Raw genomic sequence first — 24,150 nt, 5'->3', positions numbered from 1 at the left:
TTCATAGATCCTGGAATAAACTAACCCTGGAATCTTTTAATGAAGCTTCCATCCTCGTTCACAGGAGGGTGGATCGGACGATCTTGATGTATTAATAATACTCGAAGGCCCTCGATCTCACAATTCCCCAAAGCTTACATAGTGCGTCCCAGCCACATCACTCCACGAATAAAAAATAAAAAAATCAAAATGTAAGACCCTGTAGATATGCTGGAGATGTAGCAAGGATCCATTGGAGCGACAAACCTATAAAAGAGTCTTGGCGGGCTACCATAAGAGTATCAAAGTGGCCAGATGTACTTATATCAGGGGCCAAATTGACCAGGCTAGTAACTCCGCCAAAGCCGTTTTTAACATAGTTAAAGACTTTGTATCATGCCAAGCATGCAGGCCAATTCCGGAGGAATCACAAGAACTTTGCGATACTTTAGTGACCTATTTCCATGAAAGAATTATGTCAATCTATGCAAAACTTCCCAACTGGAGAATCCCAGAAACCGACCCCTCCAATTGGACAAGATGAACCTGAAATTCCATTAGTTAACATCTTGGATCAGTTCAAAGTAACCACTCTGGAAGAAGTCTCTAACCTACTATTGTCATCAAAATCCGGTTCGCCGGGCGATCTATGTCCCCCAAAAATTATGGCCCTTCTATCACCCAGTTGCGCCCCGGAAATCCTCAAAATCTTTAACAGTTCGATTCAATCAGGCATTATTCCCACTGCCTGGAAAGAGGCATATGTTAGGGCGATATTGAAGAAATCGATAGCTGATCCTCGGACGCTTAGCAATTATCGACCTTTATCTCTTTTACCTTTGTTGACCAAACAACTAGAAACCATCATAAACAGGCAGCTGAGCGCATTTCTTGAAACCAATAAAATCCTAGATCCTTCTCAGTTGGGATTTCGGCCATGCTTCAGCACTGAGACTGCCATTCTCGCAGTAACTGACTCGTCGAGGCAGGTGATAGATGCTGGGGGATCCACTGTTTTGATTTTGTTAGATCTCTTTGCAGCATTTGATACCATCTCTCATTCTATGCTTGCGGAGAGACTATGGGCCCGATTCACAGAACTAACTTAAGACAAAATCCTAAACTTACTACCATTTTGGTATTGACAGAAGGCACTTGCTAATTTTGGTATTCACAGAAGGCACTTACTCCTTTCGGTATTCACAGAAGTTAGGAGTCCTAAAGTAAGGCATTATGTACAAAAGCAACTAATGGAAAAATATGATTGCAGGAGGATGGAACTTGACTCTACTAAATCCTCGGTAGTAGCCCACTCGCTTGTATCTAATGAAATGGGCATGGAACCGTATCTCTTTTTAATGTACAGTCAACATGACTTGTTTAAGGCTCAATTTGTTGCATAATATTTTAGCTTACCCGTCTGGTTTTACTCTAACAATTGAGCAGAAGGGTGCCTGCGGCTGCGACAATAGGTCTCCGCAGGACACCCTTCATTTTGTATTATTTTGTTCTTTTTATAAAATTCTGCGTCGAAGATTTCTGGTGGACATCTTAAAGGAATCAAAAATTAACCATGCCAAATCTGCTTTACTATTTCTGCAAAGAGCAACTGAGGTGCGTACCTTGTGTGCTATTATGAGTTTTCTAAAAATTGTGATCAAATTAAGAAATACAAGGGGTTGTTGGTGGATGAATTGAGATGAAATGAAATTTGCTGCTCCCTTTTATGCCTAAAGTCTGTATATATTAACAACAAAATTCTTTTTAAACTCGTTTTTAATTCTGATGTTCAGTATGTTTTTATGTGGTTATGTAATAATGCATTTTTATGATGGTTTTTAACCATCGAAATAAATAAAGAACTGAACTGAACTGAACTGAGTAAGTGCCTTCTGTGAATACCAAAATGAGAAAGTGCCTTCTGTGAATACCAAAATGGTAGTAAGTTTAGGATTTTTTCTTAAGTTAGTTCTGTGAATCGGGCCCTTAATTCATATGGTATCTGAGGCTCAGCCTTGAAATGGCTCAGAAACTTTTTGTCTGATAGATTGCAAAGGATTATGCTAGGACCGTATCTCTCACAGAAATCTTGCTTGGCTAAGGGCGTCCCTCAGGGATCTTGCCTAAGTCCGACATTGATCAATATATATATTTATATATTGCTCCCCTAGCAAAAATTATCTGGATCTCATACGCTGATGATACTCAGCTGATGTTTCCAATCGGTATCGACTTGGAGGATGAGAAAACTCGAGTTGCAGCAGGTATGCTTGCAGTGTCAAACTGGATGACAGAGAACTACCTCCAATTGAATCCTAGCAAGACCAAGATTATGCTTATGGGTAAAGTGTCTACGATTTGGATTCACGAGTGGTGGCCGGGCCAGTTGGGAACGGCTCCCATTCCGACCCAAGCTGTAAAAATATCTTGGATTAAAACTGGATCCAACTCTATCTATGAAGAATAACGTGGCAGCCATTACTAGCTCCTGCTATTATAGACTATGCCTCCTACGCAGGATACTCCCCTACTTGACATGGATGTCATAGCGGTCCTCGTCCTGCAGGTTTAACGGCTACTTGCTTATCAGAGGAAGCTGTGAGCTGAGCCCTTAGGAGTGATGGTGAGTTGGATGCTGACCGGTGGAGAGAGTCGGTAAGCATCCCTTGCATGGTGCTGTGCTGGAAGGAGCCCATTGAGAGGTTGTGAGGAGCTGGGGCCCAGGGAATGCTTTTCACTTTAAATGTTGGGACTTCACTGGAGATCAGATGGGCTAAGTTTTGCAAGTAGAACATACGGGAACTCCCCATCCCAGTGAACGGACCTTGGGGGTCTTGTCCTACTGCGGAAATGGTGCACGGGAATTAAGCCTTGCTCCTGCGCATTGGAATAATATACCCTATAGATTTGGCATAGGACTGAGGTCAGCAGGCCCCTATCGAGTATATTAAACTTAATTACTTTGTGTGCCAGCTAACTCAGAGGCCACTAGAAACTCCTTGTAAACAAGAAGGGAGTAGTTTCTGGCAACCGCATTAACATTACTTTGTTTACCTTTAGAATTGGAACACTCTCAGAATCGTGAAAACAACAGATACCAGTTTCACTCAGCTAATCGTGCATGCTTAGTTTCTTCAGAGTTACACTGAAAGAGTAGACGGGTCTTGGACTTGGCCCTTTTTGCAGGGTAATCCCTGAACTTTTTGCCTTCCTCCTGTATTTTGTCTGACCTGTTTTGGTTGGTTGTATGACTCTGGGCACTTTACCACTGCTGATCAGTGCTAAAGTGCATATGCTCACCCTATTGTAAATCGATGTATGAATTAGTGATTCCATGATTGGCTGGGATGGTTTACCTGTCAGACCCTAGTACAGTGCACCAGGAGTGCCCAGGGCTTGTAAACCAAATGCTGCTGGTGGGCTTGCAGCCCTGGTTGTGCCACCCACAGAAGCAGCCTTGTAAAATGTGTCTAAGGCCTGCCATTCCAGAGCCTGTGTGCAGTCCGGTACTGCCATGCTGATTGGGCAAGTGCACCCACTTGCCAGTCCCTAAACCTTCCCTTTTCTTCATGTCAGACACCCCTATGGTAGGCCCATGGGCAGGGTCCATTGTAAGTATAAGGTAGGACATGCCCTGGTGTGTGTGGCATGTTCTTATAGTAAATTACAGCCATTTTTGTTTTTCATTATTGCAAGGCTATCTGTTCTCCATAGGCCAGAATGGGCAGTTAGATGATTACATCCTATAATCCTAACTGACTCAGGGAGCATGGTGGAAATTTGAGTTTAGTATGCCTGGACTCAGAATGATCAATCAATCAATCAATCAGGGGTTGGTGAAGCGCGCTACACACTCGTGAGGGTCTCAAGGCGCTGAGGGGAGGGTAGGGCACCTCCAGGTCAGTCGAAGAGCCAGGTCTTGAGATCTCGTCTGAATGAGTGCAGGTTAGGAGAGCTCCGTATTCCTAATGGGAGAGAGTTCCAAGCTGTGGCAGCGGTGTAGGGGAAAGCTCTTCCTCCTGATCTGGCTCGGCGGATGCGGTGGACCTCTGTCAAGGCGTGGTCCGCTGAACGGAGGTTCCTTGTGGGTGCGTGGAAACTTATTCTGTCATTGAGAATGATAAAATGCATCTTTTAGTGAAGTTAATTTTAACCTTCTGTGTTTGAAAATACCACTTTTAGAAAGTAGGTATTTTCTTGTCTAAACTAACCAAGCCTGCCTCTGCTAGGTTGTGTATTCCTTGTCTGGAGTTTGAGTGACAGGGTTGGGGGATTCCAGGAGACAGGATGAGTCATCCCAGTGGTGAATAGAGAGATCTGCATCTAGATGGGAGGGATGTATTGTACCTGGGACCTGAATAGAACTGTGCTTTCCCTCCACATTGCCGGCTTCAACCCATGTGGTGCGTCTTATGTTTCTGCCCTGCACTGTGTAAGGAGAGGAGTCATGTCAACAGAGTGCTCCAGGGCTGTGCCTTCCCTCCACAATGCTGGCTCCACCTCCTGTGGTGCGTCTGATGTCTCTGCCCTGCACTTGAAAAAGAGAAAAGGAGTCATGTCAACAGAGTGCTCCAGGGCTGTGCTTTTCCTCCACAATGCTGGCTCCACCCTCTGTGGGACGTCTGATGTTTCTGCCCTGCACTGTGAAAGGAAAGAAGGGGTCATGTAAACAGAGTGCTCCAGAACTGGTTTGGACTAGGCAAAGGCCCCCTGCCCTCAGAGGACAAAGGATTTTGTGGAATAAGTATTGGGACCCTGATCCCAAGAAATTAGATCACTTTTGGACAAACAAGAAGAAACCTTTGCTGAGGATAGGAACCGGAAGAAACTGAGGAGAGACTATCCCTAAGCTGAAGTGCTGCTTAGAGGATTGCCCTGCAGTGGTTGCCTGACTGCCAAAGAGAGGAGTAAGGGACTTTGTGTACTTTCATCAACTTGTAAGGACCTCCAAGGGCTTGGAACAGAGCTTGCCTTCTGCTGAAATCTCAGGGACAACAGACTTCAACCCCCAGCTCCCCAGAGTTCTTTTGGAAGTGCCTGCTGGTGTTTTGGGCCTTCTGAGGGACTGCGTGTCACAAGGAGCTGGAAGCACGACTCAAGAGGAAAAAGCGTGTCGCAGCTGCTGCCGTCGCATCTTGGATGTCGCCGCTGTAGCTGTCGTATTGCACCGCATCAAGAGAAGCGTCTCGCAACGAAGAGTAAGTGTGTCAGCGTCGCTGCTGCTGCCATCGCATCTTGGATGTCGCAGCTGTAGCTGTCGTATTGTACCGCATCAAAAAAAGCGCCTCGCACACACGAAGAAGCGCGCTGCCATCGGAGCTGCTGCCGTTGCATCTTAAATGTCACTGCTGTAGTTGTCGCATTACGCGGAAGCGTCTCGAAACATCAGGGAAGAGTGTTGCAGCCAAAGCTGCTGTCGTCGCATCGCGGAACAAGGGTGTCGCCGCTGCAGCTGACGCATCGAATCGAGACTTCTCCTTCATCTGAGAAGTGTGCCGCATCTGGAAAATCTTCACTTCTTTATTTCTTTGCACCAGAACTTTGCCGCATTTCAATTGCTGCAACACTTTTGTTGTGGAAGCGCAACGCATCGTAAGGTACATTGACTCAAAGTGTTGCATCTTAAGAACTGAACAGAACTAAGCTAAAACTACCATTTCAAGTACAGTATTGTGGATTTTTGTCGTTTGTGGTCTTGTGTTAAGTATATAAAAAGAATACTTATTTTTGATATAAACCTTGTGAGGTGTCCATCTGTAGTGTTGTCACTTGATTACTGTATGTGTTCACAAATGCTTTACACACTGCCTCTGAGAGAAGCCTGTCTGCTCATGCCAAACTACCAAGGGGCTGAGCAGGGGTTATTTTAGGAGTGTACCCCTTTACCCTGACTACAGGCAAGGGTCCCTATTTGTCACAAGTACCTACCTGTGCCAACTAGAGACCCCCAAATCTAACAGCGGGCGTTTCAGTAAAAGGATTTATTGAACAGTCATATTTCTCGTGTAAGAGGCATGAGATGTTACAACCGTAAGACAGTATGCAAGATATATTATGTACAGCATAAGACAGTAGAAAGAAATAATACTGTGCTAGCATTATCTTTTAGCTATGACAAATATATTCATATACATAAATAACATAAGCTAAAAATGTGAGTATTCATAAGATGCTACTCTAACTAGTACTACCCCAGTGTACCTAACCTATGTGTAGTACAAGGTAAGAAGTAGGTGATGTATTCTATAGTATGGTATGCTATAGTCTGTGTGCTAAGTTTGTATGCCAAGTCTAGTATGCCAAGACTAGTATGCCAAGAGTCCCACAAGGTTCTAGTCAACTCCATACCTTGAGAATGAGAGAGGTGGGAATCTCTTTCCGGGTCTCGAACTCTAACACCCCGCAAAGGGAGTCAGAACTCTGGAAGCTGGATTCTCTACGAGCAGGGATGACAGCGTCTCTTGTCAGTGCGTCAGGCCGAGACAAGGCCTCCTCTAAAGTTGAGGTCTCCCCCTACTTGCTTGGGCAAGGGAAGGTATGTTTATACCTGGTAGATGCCTTGGAATGTTAGCATTGACGAAAAGTTGGGCAGAAGAAGACGTCAGGAATGAACCCTTAAGGAATAGCAGTTCATGCATAATAAATTAGTTTTTGGAGAAATCAATAATCCTGTGCCTATATAAGGGCAATGCGACTTGTGCCTATATAAGGACATGTTTAATTAAAACCTATATAAGGACACCTAAAGGGGAATACAATAATCCTTGCTCTGCGACACTCATTTGTCTGTGGGAGTGTGCAGTGTGTTTTTTTGTTTACTTTGGGATTTTGTGTTAATTGTTGAGATTGTTCTGGGTGGGGTGGGCTACAGGCCTCTCATGCCCACCTGCTAAGTAGATGTGTCTTTTTCTTGATATGAGGGCATATATTTGTGGGGACGGTGGTCATGTAGGGGGTGGAGGGGATCCGATGGGGTGTTGTTTATGTGTGGTTGTTAGGTTATTGTAGGAGGCACTTAATTTGAAGCACAAGCAGTGCAGTGCTAATATACTATGCCGAGGTCACGTAGATACTAAACACTTTAGTCAAGGCACAGGCTAATATGTCAGTGACCTCCAGACATTCCATAATAACCTAGAATGTCAATGGGCTGAACAATAAAGTCAAGCAAACCCTGGCTGTGACAGTCATCAGATGCTTAAAACCTGATGGAGACTTCCTTCAGGAGACCCACTTATTAGGGACCCACTGCTGTTTCATTGGTCAAGGGCATACTCTACATTGGTCCATGCTGGGTTTACCTCGGGCTCCTTGGAAGTGGCAATTTTGATCAGGAGATTGCCTCCCCTTCAGGTTCAGAATACCTGGATTGACTTCCATGGGACATACACCACGCTGCAGGGCCTATGGGGGAGGGGGTGGAATGATAATATACTTATCATTGCCCATCCAACCCCATGCTTGCAACAACCTACTTTAGACAAAAATACCACCATATTGCTAGAAAGAGGAATCTTCCCTTCATATTTTGGGAGAAGGTTTTAAGGATGTATGTCGTTACAGTGCATACTTTTACAATGCATTTTTTACACCGCAACATCCATTACAACGCATTCCATTACAACGCATGCCATTACAACGAATTCCTTGAAACTACCATTACAGCGCATTCCACTACAACACATACTACATTTACAACGCATATCATTACAACGCATACCATTACATAGCATGTATGGTAAGTATTGGATAGTGTAGTGGTACAAATTACTATTCTAACTCCAGGGGGTGCAACAGTAGGGTAAGTAATGGATAGTGTAGGGGTAAAAATTACTATTCTAACTCCAGGGAGTGCAACAGTAGGGTAAGCATTGGATAGTGTAGGGGTAAAAATTACTATTCTAACTCCAGGGGGTGCAACAGTAGGGTAAGTGCTTGATAGTGTAGGTATGCGTTGTAATGGTATGCGTTGTAATGACTGCATTGTAATGACATGCGTTGTAGTGGTATGCGTTGTAGTGACATGCATTGTAATGGTTGCGTTGTAATGGCATGCATTGTAATGGATGTTGCGTTGTAAAAGTTTTGTTGTAAAGGTAGTGCGTTGTAAAAGTTGCGTTGTAAGTGTTTTTGCCCAGGTTTTAATGATGATGTAATGGCCCCTGAGGTGAACAACTCAGGTTCCGCCCCGGTTGCGTCTAGGGAGATCTAATTGTCCCATTTTGCGAACATGCTGGGTCTGTCAGATCTTTGGCACCGCCATTGTCTAGAAGATAGAGGGTACTCATATTTCTCTGGCACTCCCTGGGTGTATTTTTGATTAGACTATATCTGTGCCCCGGCAGGTGAAAATGGTAGGATTGAATGAGCTGATTCCCTTGCTAGGGGATTGTCAGATCATTCACTGCTCTGGATATCCCCAGATCAGCAGCCCTGCCATCCAAGACAGGGATGGAAGTTGAATGCCTGGAAACATTGGGATGAGGCATTATCACGAGAACTGCGAGTAGATACTTTGCTCTACTTTGTGAAAAATTAAAAGTATGTGGACTCCTCCATAATTCTTTGAGAGGCCTATCAAACGGTACTCGGGACGGGGCTCAGAAAATAATTGTACATAAGTGAAGGATGGACACAAGGGAGATTGAGGCAATTGAAGGTCAACTGGTGCACTTAGATTGGACTTCCGGGACTTTGTCTGACCCCCTGATTCTTAGGAGGATTGCTACCCTCTGCGCTGACTACTGTGCTCTGGCACATAGAGAAGTGGGAAACCAAATCCTGGCCACACAATACTGCCTTTATGTCTAGAAGATAAAATGGGTAAACTCCTGGCCTGGCTTAGCAAGCCAGAGGCTGAGGCCTGCCGAGTATAGTTGGGGAGTTTTGCCAGGTAATAAGAGGCCTTCAAGAGAACGCATCCCCTTGCCAAGGCCCAACAAATTGCGGATGATCTCAACAACGAGGTGTGGCCGGTCCTCCCTCTAGAAGATCGCGTGGCCTTCGATAAAGAAATCACACTCCCGGGAATACAGGCAGCTATAGCAAAACTAAGCTCTAGAAAAAACCCCGGGCCCAACTATCTCCAATCTGAATTCTTTACAAGAAACTCCAGGATACTTGGACCTCATCGCCTCAAAAGGTTTCTTGCGCCTCAAGAAGGTGGAGCCCTGTATCCGGACCTGCAACGAGCTATGATTGTGGTCATACACAAACCAAGGAGGCCAGAAATGAACTGTGGATCTTAATGCTGATTTCCTTGTTAAATATCGAGAAAACCCTTTGCCACAGATCTGGCCACCGGGCTCATTGGAGTTCTGTCTCCCTTGATCTATAGGGACCAATCGGGCTTTATCCCAAAGGGGTCTGATAGATATAGTCTGCACAGGCTGCATAATTGGCTGGCGGCAGTTCATCCCCAATTAAAACCCCATGTGTTCCATTCCAAAGATTCCAAAGAAGGCCCTTGATGCCATTCACTAACCGCTCCAGTCCCAGATCTTGGTGAGATTTGGTTTTGGCCCCAAATTCCGAGCCTGAATAGTGCCACTCTATCAAGAACCTGTAGCAATGGGGTCCTTTCCGCAGTTTCCCATTAGGAGCCGAATTAGACAGGGATGTCACCTGTCCCCCCTCCTGTTTGCCTTTACTGTGGAGTCTCTGGCCAGCCTGGTCTGGAGTCATGTAGGTACAAAGGGTTTGCCAGTTACTGAGACTACCTTGGAGGAGGGAAGGCTTTTGCTTTATGCAGATGATATTCTTTTGTTCCTCACCTAGCTGGTGGAGATGATCCCAATGGGTTTCCATTGGGATAAATCAGTTTTGTGCTCTATTGGTGGGGATCTAGACTTATCCACCCTTCCAGGTTCCAATATATTGGGATATGTATCATTCCTAACCGGGAGCGGTGCCTGTATCAAAATCTGTGGAGGGGAATAGCAGAGTTTCAAGCTGATGCTGAATGCTGGAGAGCGTTAGCGTTGATACTACTGGACAGAGCTGCCATTTTGAAAATGATTACCAACAAAATTCTTATATATCTTCCAAAATACTTATCACAAGATCCCAGATGAGTATTTTGTTAGAATTGATGGAGAGGTCAGAAAATTGTTATTGAACAGTTGGCGGCACCCGAGAATAGAACTGACATCCGAGCTTACAACTGGGCAGGCTAATTGATTGGTATCAATGACTGGGATTATACGTCCCAGGATTATCCCACATATGCCTTACAGAGGACTCTTTTCCAGACAAAGTCCTATTTGCATTATCTTTATGGCGGAAAGGGTGCTGGGCGGTTACTATCGGTGACTTAGATGGTGATAGAGGTGTGGAATAGGGCCACCAGATGTATTGCATGGGCGGAGAGAGTAACCTCGGAGTGGAATCAGGGAAATTGAGGGGCTTTGGAGTTTTGGACATCATTTGGATATCTAAGATCTCCTCGAGGACGGGGCCTTTATACCCTACTGTTCTCTTCAGCAGGATTATCTACTACTAACTACCCAATATTTCAATAACCTTGATGCTTGTTGTGCAGAAGGGCTGGTGTACTCGACCTGCCTGACTACTACCCCTTGGAGGGTAGGCTACTTCTGGGGGGAACTTTGTGAAAAGACAGTTTCCTTCATATACAACATGCTTCACAATAACATGCCTGACACCCTGAAAAAGTTGAAGGAACAGTGGGAGATTAAGGTGGGATAACTTGACAAAATAGACTGGTAGGCTACCCTAATGCACCCCAGAGAGGTGGCTATTGAATCTAGATTAAGGCTTGTAGTGTAGTTCCTATATTCCCAATAGGCTCTGCGCATTGAAATAACATAAACGGCAGTTTAGACGTAGCACTGAGGTTGACTAGGTCTCTACTGAATATGTTAGACTTAATTAGGTATGCCAGTTGGCTCAGAGGTCACTAGAAACTTTCTCGAATGAACAGGGAGGAGTTAACTTCCCTGATTAGACAAGAAGGGATTAGCTTCTGACAACCGCATAAACATGACAACTTTGCACCCTCCAGAATAAGGAGTATATCTCCAGAGTCGTGTGAAAACAATAGATAGCTATTTCACTCAGTCAATCGTGCATGCTTAGTTTCACCAGAGTGCAGAGAAATAGAGAGATGGGCGTTTTCAACAAAAGGTGTTATTTATTGAGCAGTCTTCTTTCTCATGCAAGAGAAGTGAATTGCCACAATTGTAATACTTATCATGAAGTAAAGTGCGTACAGTAAAAGGAGTATTATGAAATAATACTGTAAAAGTATTGATATGGTTTCTGAGCCATATGATACTTAAAATGGATAAAATATATACAGTACATACAAAGATAAAAGTTTGACTAAACGTAGTCAACTGGTGCTTCTAAAATACGCCTACCCCAGTGTACCTAACCTAAGCCGAGTACGTGGGAAGGAGTAAGGGAGTTGCAGTTTAGGTTAAGTTAGTTTTGCCAAGAATCTGAATCAAGAATTCTCTAAGGGTCTAATCAGCTCCGTACCTTGGTTTTAGAATGAAGGAGGTCTTGTATCTCGTTCTCAGGACTCGATCTCCCAGTAACCCGCAAGGGTGACTGGAAACACTGGAGCTGGATTTTCGCGGCAGGAGAAAAGACAGCGTCTTTCTCAGTGAGTCAAATGGGAGGGACGGCTTCCTTCGGCACTCGCATCAGCTGGGCTTTGGGTAAGTAGATAGCCGCTCTGCTCCAAACCCTTGTGTGTTGCTTAAGGCAAATGCTGATATATTTATACCTGGAAGGTGCCTTGTTTGACGTAAGGTTGGACATAAGACGTCAATAAGAACTGTCACTAAGAACTGGCAGTTCTTTCAGGACTCGCAGGAGTTCTAGGACAAATCAAAACAAAAGCCAGGGGAATTCCCGGGTTGCTGGAGGTTTGGTTTGTTTAAAGAACTCGTTGTACTTTCTAGGCGTCTAAGGAAGTAGCCTTGCCGTATTTGTACTGCATTGGCTATGACTAAATATGGATATGATTCTTATGCCTTTATAAGGATATGATTTGTTATAACCACATAAGAGCATACATCGGGAATATTTAATTAAGGTCCTAGATACGTTCACAACAGGCTTAGACAACTTTAGTTTCTCCACCAGATTTACTACGACCACCTATGTAAAATGGAGAGACCGGAGTCCCTAGCCTGTCTGCGGTGTAGGGGGGTTGGGGGACCTTTCTCCACACACTTTGGGGCTGCCTTACCATACAACCCTATTGGCATGCAATACTGAGTGAGATAGGCAGTGCCTTGAGGGTAAATTTCCCATTTGAGCACATGTACGCTCACCTTGGCATAACGCAGTACAAAAGGGGGTGGTGATGGATGGAGCATCTGAACCAATCAAACACTCACACCCAGTCAACAGATCTGCGTTTAATCCATCACCGTTCTTTAGCCCACTCTGTCACCCCAGTTCAGACATGGCCATATGCAAAGCAGTCTGACCCTGTGCCTCATGGGAACAGTCCAGCCCAAACTGCCAAGCCATGCCTTTCCTGGACGGGATTCAAGCTTCCTAGGACCAGTTTCTCACATTACAGCCGTCTTCAGCCAGGCTTGCTTGAATCCACTGGCAAAGTGAGCAAGCGACTCACGTCTGAGCATACCCTGCCAACTTATGGCGAACAAAGCGGTATACAAGCGGGTGGTGATGTACGGAGCATCTGAACCAATCAAACACTCACACCCAGTCAACAGATCTGGGTTTAATCCATCACCGTTCTTTAGCCCACTCTGACACCCCAGTTCAGACATGGCCATATGCAAATCAGGCTGACCCTGTGCCTCATGGGAACAGTCCAGCCCGAACTGCCAAGCCATGCCTTCCCTGGACCGGATTCAAGCTTCCTAGGAAGTGTTTCTGGCATTACAGCCATCTTCAGCCAGGCTTGCTTGAATCCAGTGGCAAAGTGAGCAAGGGACTCACGTCTGAGCATACCCTGCCAACTTATGACAAACAAAGCATTACAAAAGGGGGTGGTGATGGACGGAGCATCTGAACCAATCAAACACTCACACCCAGTCAACAGATCTGGGTTTAATCCATCACCGTTCTTTAGCCCACTCTGCCACCCCAGTTCAGACATGGCCATATGCAAATCAGTCTGACCCTGTGCCTCATGGGAACAGTCCAGCCCAAACTGCCAAACCATGCCTTCCCTGGACCGGATTCAAGCGTCCTAGGACCGGTTTCTGGCATTACAGCCGTCTTCAGCCAGGCTTGCTCGAATCCAGTGGCAAAGTGAGCAAGGGACTCACGTCTGAGCATACCCTGCCAACTTATGGCAAACAAAGCGGTACAAAAGGAGGTGGTGATGGACGGAGCATCTGAACCAATCAAACACTCACACCCAGTCAACAGATCTGGGTTTAATCCATCACCGTTCTTTAGCCCACTCTGCCACCCCAGTTCAGACATGGCCATATCCAAATCAGTCTGACCCTGTGCCTCATGGGAACAGTCCAGCCCGAACTGCCAAGCCATACCTTCCCTGGACCAGATTCAAGCTTCCTAGGACCGGTTTCTGGCATTACAGCCGTCTTCAGCCAAGCTTGCTTGAATACAGTGGAAAAGTGAGCAAGGGACTCACGTCTGAGCATACTCTGCCAACTTATGGCGAACAAAGCGGTACAAAAGGGGGTGGTGATGGACGGAGCATCTGAACCAATCAAACACTCGTACCCAGTCCAGAGATCTGGGTTTAATCCATCACCGTTCTTTAGCCCACTCTGCCATCCCAGTTCAGACATGGCCATATGCAAATCAGTCTGACCCTGTGCCTCATGGGAACAGTCTAGCCCGAACTGCCAAGACATGCCTTCCCTGGACCGGATTCAAGCTTCCCAGGACCGGTTTCTGGCATTACAGCCGTCTACAGCCAGGCTTGCTTGAATCCAGTGGCAAAGTGAGCAAGGGACTCATGTCTGAGCATACCCTGCCAACTTATGGCGAACAAAGCAGTACAAAAGGGTCTGGTGATGAACGGAGCATCTGAACCAATCAAACACTCACAACCAGTTAACAGATCTGGGTTTAATCCATCACCGTTCTTTAGCCCACTCTGCCACCGAAAACAGCTTTGTGAGAAGGAGCTACAGCCCATTCAAGGGCAAGTGTCAACTCCTCCCACAACTCTACATGCAGCCAGGTCTATTTAGCCTGGCTATGAGTCACACCTCAACCTCGCCCTTGTGTCTGTCTACTCTGAATGCACATCCCCGGCTCCTGTCACTCTCAACCCAGACAGTGAATACACAAACAGGCAGAGGCACACAGGATGGTTAAGTAAGAAAATGCTCACTTTCTAAAACTGGCATTTTCAAACTCACAATGGCAAAATCATCTTTACTGAAGATGTACTTTTAGATTCTGAGTTCACACAGCCTAAAATCCATTTCTCTATCTTGTCCCAATGGAAAATTATGCTTGTGATCATTCACAAAACAGCTCCTATGTTAACCTATGAGACAGATAGCCTAGCGATTCCTGAGGCGGAAAGCCGGAAATCATTTTTGAAAACACTTTAATCTTCTTTTATGCACAGTGATTTAAACTTTGCTACCACGATCTTGGTGATGTATTTGGCATAACTACGGACACCCACTCACCGCTCTCAGCCGATTAGGTGCTGACTGGTGGAGGGAGTCGGCAATTGCGAATGCCGCCATCTTGGGGGTGAATTCAGCTTGCTGACTAGTTGTCTCTGCCTCATAAACATAAATGACCACCTTGGCACATACGAGCAGTGGACGCGTGCTGCGGGCGGGTCACTGGTGCGCCAAAGGCAAGCCCGTCTGCGCCCGTCCGCGCCTGACCGAGTCCAGAGGCAGGAAACGCTGCCCAAACTATGAACACTCTGAGGATCATGGACCGCTTGAGGTATTCTGCCAAGACCTTGTGTGATATTAGAACCAGAAGCCTAATTAACCTTTTACCACACACATGTTGCTCAACTAAATTCCCTATAGGCGCGGTAGCATGTAGATCCTGCCCTTCCAAAGGAATTTGGATACTATTAGTCCTCACGACCCACAAATCATACCAGACTATGACTCCATCAGTACTAAGTAGATCTTATGCAATGTGCGGTCTCTAGCCAAACATTCCATTGAAATATGGGATATGATTTCTTCCCACTCCCCGAAGATCTTTTTGTTTTACAAAAACATGGCTCACGCAACTAATCATCCGTATATTAATATGGCAATCCCGGTAGCATATAAATTCATCCATCTAGATAGAATAGGAAAGACCGGAGGTGGCATTGCTATAGCCTTCAAGGATCATTTGAAGGTGCAATGGATTCCCACCTTGGGTAACGACAGACTGGAATTGGGTATCATCAAAATCACTATATCCCCTATGGATAGCTGGACTGGAGCATTAATATATCGACCTCCAGGTCCGAGAGCCAATCTTTCCACCTCTCTTATTGATCAAATTGCCATGCAAGTTCTCATCTCCAACAAATTCATTCTGCTGGGAGATTTTAATTTCCATGGTGAAGATCTTGCCAATCCAGAAGTAAGCAAGATCGTTACCAGTCTTAGTTTATTCGGTCTTTCTCAAAGGGTGCAGGGTCCCACTCATCGGGCGGGCCACGCGCTTGATCTAATTTTCACTAATATGGATCACCTCAGCGTCTGCCCCCCATGCCCACTAACTTGGGCTGACCACTTCATGGTCATGTTCACTTACCAACCCCAAGTCACCCAGTTTTTCATTCAAAATAGGGAACGGAAGCAAAGGTATTTCATAGATCCTGGAATAAACTAACCCTGGAATCTTTTAATGAAGCTTCCATCCTCGTTCACAGGAGGGTGGATCGGACGATCTTGATGTATTAATAATACTCGAAGGCCCTCGATCTCACAATTCCCCAAAGCTTACATAGTGCGTCCCAGCCACATCACTCCACGAATAAAAAATCAAAAAATCAAAATGTAAGACCCTGTAGATATGCTGGAGATGTAGCAAGGATCCATTGGAGCGACAAACCTATAAAAGAGTCTTGGCGGGCTACCATAAGAGTATCAAAGTGGCCAGATGTACTTATATCAGGGGCCAAATTGACCAGGCTAGTAACTCCGCCAAAGCCGTTTTTAACATAGTTAAAGACTTTGTATCATGCCAAGCATGCAGGCCAATTCCGGAGGAATCACAAGAACTTTGCGATACTTTAGTGACCTATTTCCATGAAAGAATTATGTCAATCTATGCAAAACTTCCCAACTGGAGAATCCCAGAAACCGACCCCTCCAATTGGACAAGATGAACCTGAAATTCCATTAGTTAACATCTTGGATCAGTTCAAAGTAACCACTCTGGAAGAAGTCTCTAACCTACTATTGTCATCAAAATCCGGTTCGCCGGGCGATCTATGTCCCCCAAAAATTATGGCCCTTCTATCACCCAGTTGCGCCCCGGAAATCCTCAAAATCTTTAACAGTTCGATTCAATCAGGCATTATTCCCACTGCCTGGAAAGAGGCATATGTTAGGGCGATATTGAAGAAATCGATAGCTGATCCTCGGACGCTTAGCAATTATCGACCTTTATCTCTTTTACCTTTGTTGACCAAACAACTAGAAACCATCATAAACAGGCAGCTGAGCGCATTTCTTGAAACCAATAAAATCCTAGATCCTTCTCAGTTGGGATTTCGGCCATGCTTCAGCACTGAGACTGCCATTCTCGCAGTAACTGACTCGTCGAGGCAGGTGATAGATGCTGGGGGATCCACTGTTTTGATTTTGTTAGATCTCTTCGCAGCATTTGATACCATCTCTCATTCTATGCTTGCGGAGAGACTATGGGCCCGATTCACAGAACTAACTTAAGACAAAATCCTAAACTTACTACCATTTTGGTATTGACAGAAGGCACTTGCTAATTTTGGTATTCACAGAAGGCACTTACTCCTTTCGGTATTCACAGAAGTTAGGAGTCCTAAAGTAAGGCATTATGTACAAAAGCAACTAATGGAAAAATATGATTGCAGGAGGATGGAACTTGACTCTACTAAATCCTCGGTAGTAGCCCACTCGCTTGTATCTAATGAAATGGGCATGGAACCGTATCTCTTTTTAATGTACAGTCAACATGACTTGTTTAAGGCTCAATTTGTTGCATAATATTTTAGCTTACCCGTCTGGTTTTACTCTAATAATTGAGCAGAAGGGTGCCTGCGGCTGCGACAATAGGTCTCCGCAGGACACCCTTCATTTTGTATTATTTTGTTCTTTTTATAAAATTCCGCGTCGAAGATTTCTGGTGGACATCTTAAAGGAATCAAAAATTAACCATGCCAAATCTGCTTTACTATTTCTGCAAAGAGCAACTGAGGTGCGTACCTTGTGTGCTATTATGAGTTTTCTAAAAATTGTGATCAAATTAAGAAATACAAGGGGTTGTTGGTGGATGAATTGAGATGAAATGAAATTTGCTGCTCCCTTTTATGCCTAAAGTCTGTATATATTAACAACAAAATTCTTTTTAAACTCGTTTTTAATTCTGATGTTCAGTATGTTTTTATGTGGTTATGTAATAATGCATTTTTATGATGGTTTTTAACCATCGAAATAAATAAAGAACTGAACTGAACTGAACTGAGTAAGTGCCTTCTGTGAATACCAAAATGAGAAAGTGCCTTCTGTGAATACCAAAATGGTAGTAAGTTTAGGATTTTTTCTTAAGTTAGTTCTGTGAATCGGGCCCTTAATTCATATGGTATCTGAGGCTCAGCCTTGAAATGGCTCAGAAACTTTTTGTCTGATAGATTGCAAAGGATTATGCTAGGACCGTATCTCTCACAGAAATCTTGCTTGGCTAAGGGCGTCCCTCAGGGATCTTGCCTAAGTCCGACATTGATCAATATATATATTTATATATTGCTCCCCTAGCAAAAATTATCTGGATCTCATACGCTGATGATACTCAGCTGATGTTTCCAATCGGTATCGACTTGGAGGATGAGAAAACTCGAGTTGCAGCAGGTATGCTTGCAGTGTCAAACTGGATGACAGAGAACTACCTCCAATTGAATCCTAGCAAGACCAAGATTATGCTTATGGGTAAAGTGTCTACGATTTGGATTCACGAGTGGTGGCCGGGCCAGTTGGGAACGGCTCCCATTCCGACCCAAGCTGTAAAAATATCTTGGATTAAAACTGGATCCAACTCTATCTATGAAGAATAACGTGGCAGCCATTACTAGCTCCTGCTATTATAGACTATGCCTCCTACGCAGGATACTCCCCTACTTGTCAATCGATTATCGGAGAACCTTGGTTCAAGCCATGGTGATGAGTCGCCTAGACTTTGGGAACGCACTGTTGGCGGGAGTGGGAGAGTCACTACATGCTAAACTGCAGGTAATCCAAAACACCGCGGCTAGGATGATTTTAAATCATCCCTCTGGCTCATCCTCAGCCCCTCTGTTTAAACAGCTGCACTGGCTACCAATTAAGAAGCGATCTTTCTTTAAGATCTGCTGTCTTACTTTTAATGCTGTGAATGGCAAAGGTCCTCTTTACCTTCAGAAGAGATGTATCAAGTGGGCTTCGGGTTGCAACCTAAGGTCCAATTCCTTGGCTCTGTTAAAAGTTCTCCAAATCCGCCTTAGCTGCACCGGTGGGGGAGCTTTTTCGTACCTCTCCCCATGGTACTGGAATCAGCTTCCCGTTGCTCTACGAAAATGTTCCTCTTATGTCGTTTTTAGGAAACAATTGAAAACCTTTCTGTTTTAACATATTCATCTAATGTGACCGCCTACTATCCTCATTTCGCTAGGGAAGCGCTGAGATGCCTCCTGGTGTCTTTCCCTTCAGACTAGTATCTAAAACCTATGCCTTACTAGCCAATTTTATTGAAAAACTATGTTGTAAAATTCATGATCTGGTCCCATTTTCTCCAAATATTTTTAAAGGAAGACCCACCTCTACCCTACCCCTGAAAAGAGTCTTGCTCATCTACCCATAGCAAGATATGACTAGTATTTATGCCCTCAGTGCCTCAACCTGAATCACCTTTAACATTCCTAGTTTTCACAGACAACAAAACAATGTACAATGAGGTCCATTAACTTTCCCAGGATCACAGAAATTGGTGAACTGGTAGCTGGGATTTGTACTCGGGCCACGTATATCTTAGGTCTTGCCATCAAACTGTTTTTCTGCACCAGTTACAAGAGGGCAGCATCACGCCAAGTATATAGCGGCAAGAAGACGATTGTCCTGTAAAAATTTAAAACAAGAAGGAATGAAGCCCATTTTTAATTCAGTGTTGAAGGCAGTGAAGTTGACACCACCAAGAGACCCCTCAAGTTGTCGGATGCAGTATAACAATAGCCAGGCATTTAGTTTGCTCTTCATGTCTTGCTGAATGGGTTGCATGTGCAGCTGGACATTCCTTGCAACCCCCTAAAGACTCTTTTCTTAAGGGCTCCATTGATTTAAGTTATATGATGCCAGGGACACCCACAGTGACCCCCACAACTCTCATTCTGTATATTAAGAACACAATAAACTGTTTCTAGTACACCCTGCGGCCACTGTGGATGTTGGTTCTTTTGAAGATGGCCGTGTCTCAGAAATGACTATTGACTCCGCCGGCTTTGGCTGCAGTGGTTAGAAACTTAAACATGGTGAGGTGGGGGCTGGGCCAGGGGCACTCTCAGGGTGCCTTGCGGGGTCACCTCCCCCCTTTGGTACACGACTGACTACAATGAGGAAAATATGATTGAATCGACATTTAGGATAAGATCCTATGCATGTGTAGAGTATATATACTATAGAGCATATGCAGATTCCCTACCACACCCCACTCCACAGACTTAAGAAAAAGTCCTAATTGTTTGAAAACATTAAAGAAAACCTCAGTTGGACATTAGCGCGCAGCTGTAGCGTTTTTCTGTCCACTCAAGTCTAATAGCGAGGGCTGAAAAGGATCTGCCCCTAGTATCAGTACCAAGAATGTGAACTTTGAGGATATAAGTTACATTTGCATAGGGTGGTTTTAATAAACATATAACTTCTAGAAAGTCAGTACTACTGGGGGACCAGCAGTGTGTTCTTCCTAAACAAGACCAGAATAACTGTATGCAAAATCAGGAGCTGCTGCAAGCAGGAAAATGCAACAGCTACTGGCAGCCATGAGGAAAATGGAGAACTCAGTTTTACCTCCCACCGTCTGATTCAGGAAATTGTAGTGGAGAAGCACTTGAAGCCATCACCTGGTGAGGGTCCTTGTGGACACAGGTTTGTTCTATTATTAAACCCTTCTAGGGAGTTTTACTTAAATTGGAGGGAAATATAGACACCTTCAGGAGTTTTATTGAGCATGAGATCCCAATAAAATCAGACAAAATAAAATTGCTCACATAGCAGATGCAGGGCATAATCAGGTAAAATATGTGAGAACATCCAGGTTACAGAGTCCTCTAAAATTCTAGGGAGGAAGGAATTTCACCTGGAGAATAAGCAGTCCAATTACACAAATACTCAAAGCCACACTTTCTGAAAGTAGAGTTTGAAGACATGGATCGGTGTCTTCAATGTCTGCACTCTTCCTCGCTTCCACACAGCGTACAAGAATTTAACAAACTGCATTCCATACCGGCAGGCAGATGGTGTTTAAAGGGTAGCTGGGCCTTCCTATCGCAATATGGATTATTAATTGCTAAAGAACATATGTACTAAGCTCCTGAGTAACCCAACACTGAGGCTGAGAAGTGTCTTCATGCTCTCTTTTGTTTCTTCCTCACAGGCCCCAGAACTGACCGCAACGTGGGCACCCGATCCTCTCTGATGAAGAGAGTTCCTCCTACGGCTGATACTATGTGTGACCCTCTCTGATACATTGAATAGATCCTACAGTTGATACTATATATCACCCTCTGATACATTGAATTCCTCCTACTTATGATACTATGCACCACCCTCTCTGATACGTTGAATAGATTCTACAGCTGATACCATGTCTGACCCTCTCTGATACACTGAATACCCCTGCTGTGTATTTCTTAAAGGTACTGTGCTGCCTTTGCTTGAACAGGCTTGTTTTTGTGCTACAGATTTATTTTAGAAATAGTCTAGAAATAGTCTGTACATGTTTTAATATTCAGTTCTTCTGTTAGGAATTAGACAGAACATTTCCTACAAGGTTTCAATAAATGGTGCTGTATTTGCTCTGTGGTCGGATAAATCGTATCATAAAAAACTAAATGTGTTGTTTTGAAAACAGAGAGGACACAGTCACAAAAAGCAAAGGTCCTGAGGCGAGAAAGAGCTCTGCTGTCTATGATGTAAAACAAATACTTACATATGCCAGGGATGGGGTCCCCACAATTCCCAGCGATCTCTTATATATCACTGTGCTTCTGTAGTGAGGGTAGGTTTAGGCACCACTGTCTTCTAATAGTACAGGCCTTTTCATTGTGTACAGTTTGCTAATTATGCTAGTGACATTGTTGACTTGTATATGTATTTTAATTGCAGAGCAGCTATCGCAAAAAAAAGCACAATAGTTTCAATAAATATTACAAGATTTCCTCTTGCCTCTATTCTGTTAATTTTCGGTATGTATGAGTGAGCTAACAGAAGGAGATTGCCTGCTCCCGGGATGCCTGGAAGGGTCTAGGGTGTGTGTTCTGGGGCGCCAAACTACCAGTTACCTGTAAAGGTTGGAGGGGCAGGTGCGGCACTATGAGCTAGTCTTGAATTGGGCTCTGAGGTACTGATGTGGTATAGTGATTCACTTCCGACATACTGATGTTCTGTGGCCCCAGGCCTAGTTCTGTTTCTAAGCGGAATCCCTGCAACAACCCTGTCTGATACATTGAACAGATTCCACTTGTAATATACCTGTTTTATCTCAACACGACTACTAGTTTGAAGCTTTTTTTTCGTATCACATTGGATCTTCAATAATGAACTTGTTTCACAGACAGTCAAATCTCTCCCTACTTCTGCCAATCCTACCTACTGGTAAAGTTCCAATCTTATGCTAATTCTGAGCTGGTAACTAATCACAATTCTCACCTAAGTAACCAGAACCCTATCAAGAATGACTGACGCTTATGTAAGTTTCAGAGCTGCAAGAGTCATAGCAGAATGATGAGTCATTCAAGCTCGGTCCATGGCCAGTGCTGACCCTGAGTGACAGATTGAAAGAGAAGGTCCACCATGTCCGGTTCTCTTTGCCGTGTGGAGAGAGTAAGAGTCTCAGGACAGCAATACAGTGGTATGGTCAACAACTTCTTTCCTTCTTTCCTGCAGCTCAAAGCTTAGGTGTGAGGAGCATGCCTTGACTTGATCCATATCCTTGTCTTCAGAAGTTCTAAACTGGACCTGCGGCTGAAGAAAGGCTTTGCTTTTCAATCGCACATGTGTGCTTTGCTATTCAAAAACACACATGTATGTGATTCTGCTGAGATGTTCTGCTAGTGGCCCTGGCTGTTAGTTCCATGTTCTACAACGCCCTGCTGAGACTGAAGGCAGGCTTTCCTGAACCACAGTATCTGACACTGCTGCTGTCAGCAAAGTTATATCCTAGAAGAAGGGGAAATGGGAGAGGGAGAAGTGAAACGCAGCTAACTTCTCTATGAGACTTTTCTCAAAGTACAGAATGTAGACAGGGGGAGTTGTCTGATAGAATATTGAAGCTCAGTAATATCCTGAAAGAATGGAGAATTACATTCATATCCTCTAGTGTTGTTTATTGTGCTATTATTTATTATGTTATCTGTTTCCTACCTGGCCCATTGTCGTTTTCCCCATGTTAGCTTAGTTGTCCACTTAGTAGGCCACATTTCCCTTGTTCACATTCCTACATACCACGCTTGCTTTTGTGCCACATTGAATTTTCACACAGAATCTGCACATATTTTTGTGTTCTGTTCTGTTCCTCGGATTAAGTCAGAACATATAAGACAAGGTCAAACAGCAATGCCTCTTGTTATTCACTCTGGTCCGACCTTCGCACTTAGACATAACAAGAGCTTTCGCAGCTGCTGTTGGTGAGCACACATGTCTTGTCCGATAACTGAGGACTTGGGTTCTGAAAAACACACACTGATGAAGATCCCGAAGCAAGAGTGCTGCGTCAGCTGAGATGTAGAACATCCACCTTTGAATGCCATGGTACAGGGTCTGCCGCTAATCCCAGAGATCTATAATATATAATCATTTAGCTTCAATAGAAAGGGGGTGGGTTAGGCTAATCTGTAGTATAACATGACAAAGCTTTTTATGATATATGGTTTGTTAACCATGTTAAAGATAATTAAGGTGTGTGTTTATTGTCAAATTGTGGCACAAATACTGCATCTTAGAGCACGATAGTTGAAATAAATTTTAAAAACTACCTTTGTGCCTCTTGTTTATCCTATTGTGGACAAGTACAAGTGAGAGAGTGAAACGTGTGTCCTGTTACTGCAATCCCTTAGAGGGTCGTGAGTGTTGCATTCTGTGGTGTCAACACACTTGTTTCTCTGGGAAGGTTAGGAGAGCACGTGAGGCACTATAGCTATTCGGACTCTGGTTCATAAATACTGCTGTGGTATGGTGCCTCAGTCCCTACCAGATGATGTTCTGTGGTCCCAAGAATATCTGTGTTCCTGAGCAGAACCCTGCAATAAGAGAGAAAAGAAACACGCCTAACTTCTCTAGGAGACTTTTCTCAAAGTACAGAAATTAGACAGAGGAGGATGTCTGATAGAATATCGAAGCTAGAAATATTGTGTGAACACGACATCATGTCAGAAATTTCGAGGCCCAAAAGATCAGATTTATTAGAGTATTCTCTCCATACACAAGAAATCACACTAAGGGCCTGAGTCTCAAAAGTAACTTGCACTTTTGTTTACAATATTTTACTATCCACAAAGGTTTCTAACGAGTCGTATCTTTACATGTGTGGAGTCTCCCAATTTAAATTGTAAAATAACTTTGTGAATTGCAAACAACCTTAACTTTAACCAAACTTACACAAAAGTGCAAGTTTTCTTTTATGAATCAAGCCCTAATTATGTAAAAATGCTTGATTTAAAATGAATGCCTAATCTAGAGTAGACTATATGTGATGATAGTTCCATTACAAGTAACATAATGGTTGTAAAAGCTGAACAAGCTTATTGAAAATATTTTTAATATT

The 24,150-nt window shown here is 44.1% G+C and overlaps 1 protein-coding gene across 1 annotated transcript in view; it reads left to right on the top strand.

Moving 5' to 3' along the window:
• Window positions 1-21,545, top strand: part of LOC147706613 (uncharacterized) — a 213,740-nt gene extending 192,195 nt beyond the window's left edge. Inside the window, exon 8 of the mRNA XM_086929105.1 lies at window positions 20,764-21,545. Within this exon, the coding sequence (XP_086785231.1) occupies window positions 20,764-20,776 (13 nt within the window). The 3' untranslated portion in view covers window positions 20,777-21,545. The remainder of the gene's footprint in view (window positions 1-20,763) is intronic.
• Window positions 21,546-24,150: the final 2,605 nt, after the last annotated feature.

Source organism: Lissotriton vulgaris, chromosome 7, assembly GCF_964263255.1.
Source record: "Lissotriton vulgaris chromosome 7, aLisVul1.2, whole genome shotgun sequence".
Classification (NCBI taxonomy): Eukaryota; Metazoa; Chordata; class Amphibia; order Caudata; family Salamandridae; genus Lissotriton; species Lissotriton vulgaris.
This window is presented reverse-complemented; position numbering and strand designations above follow the sequence as displayed.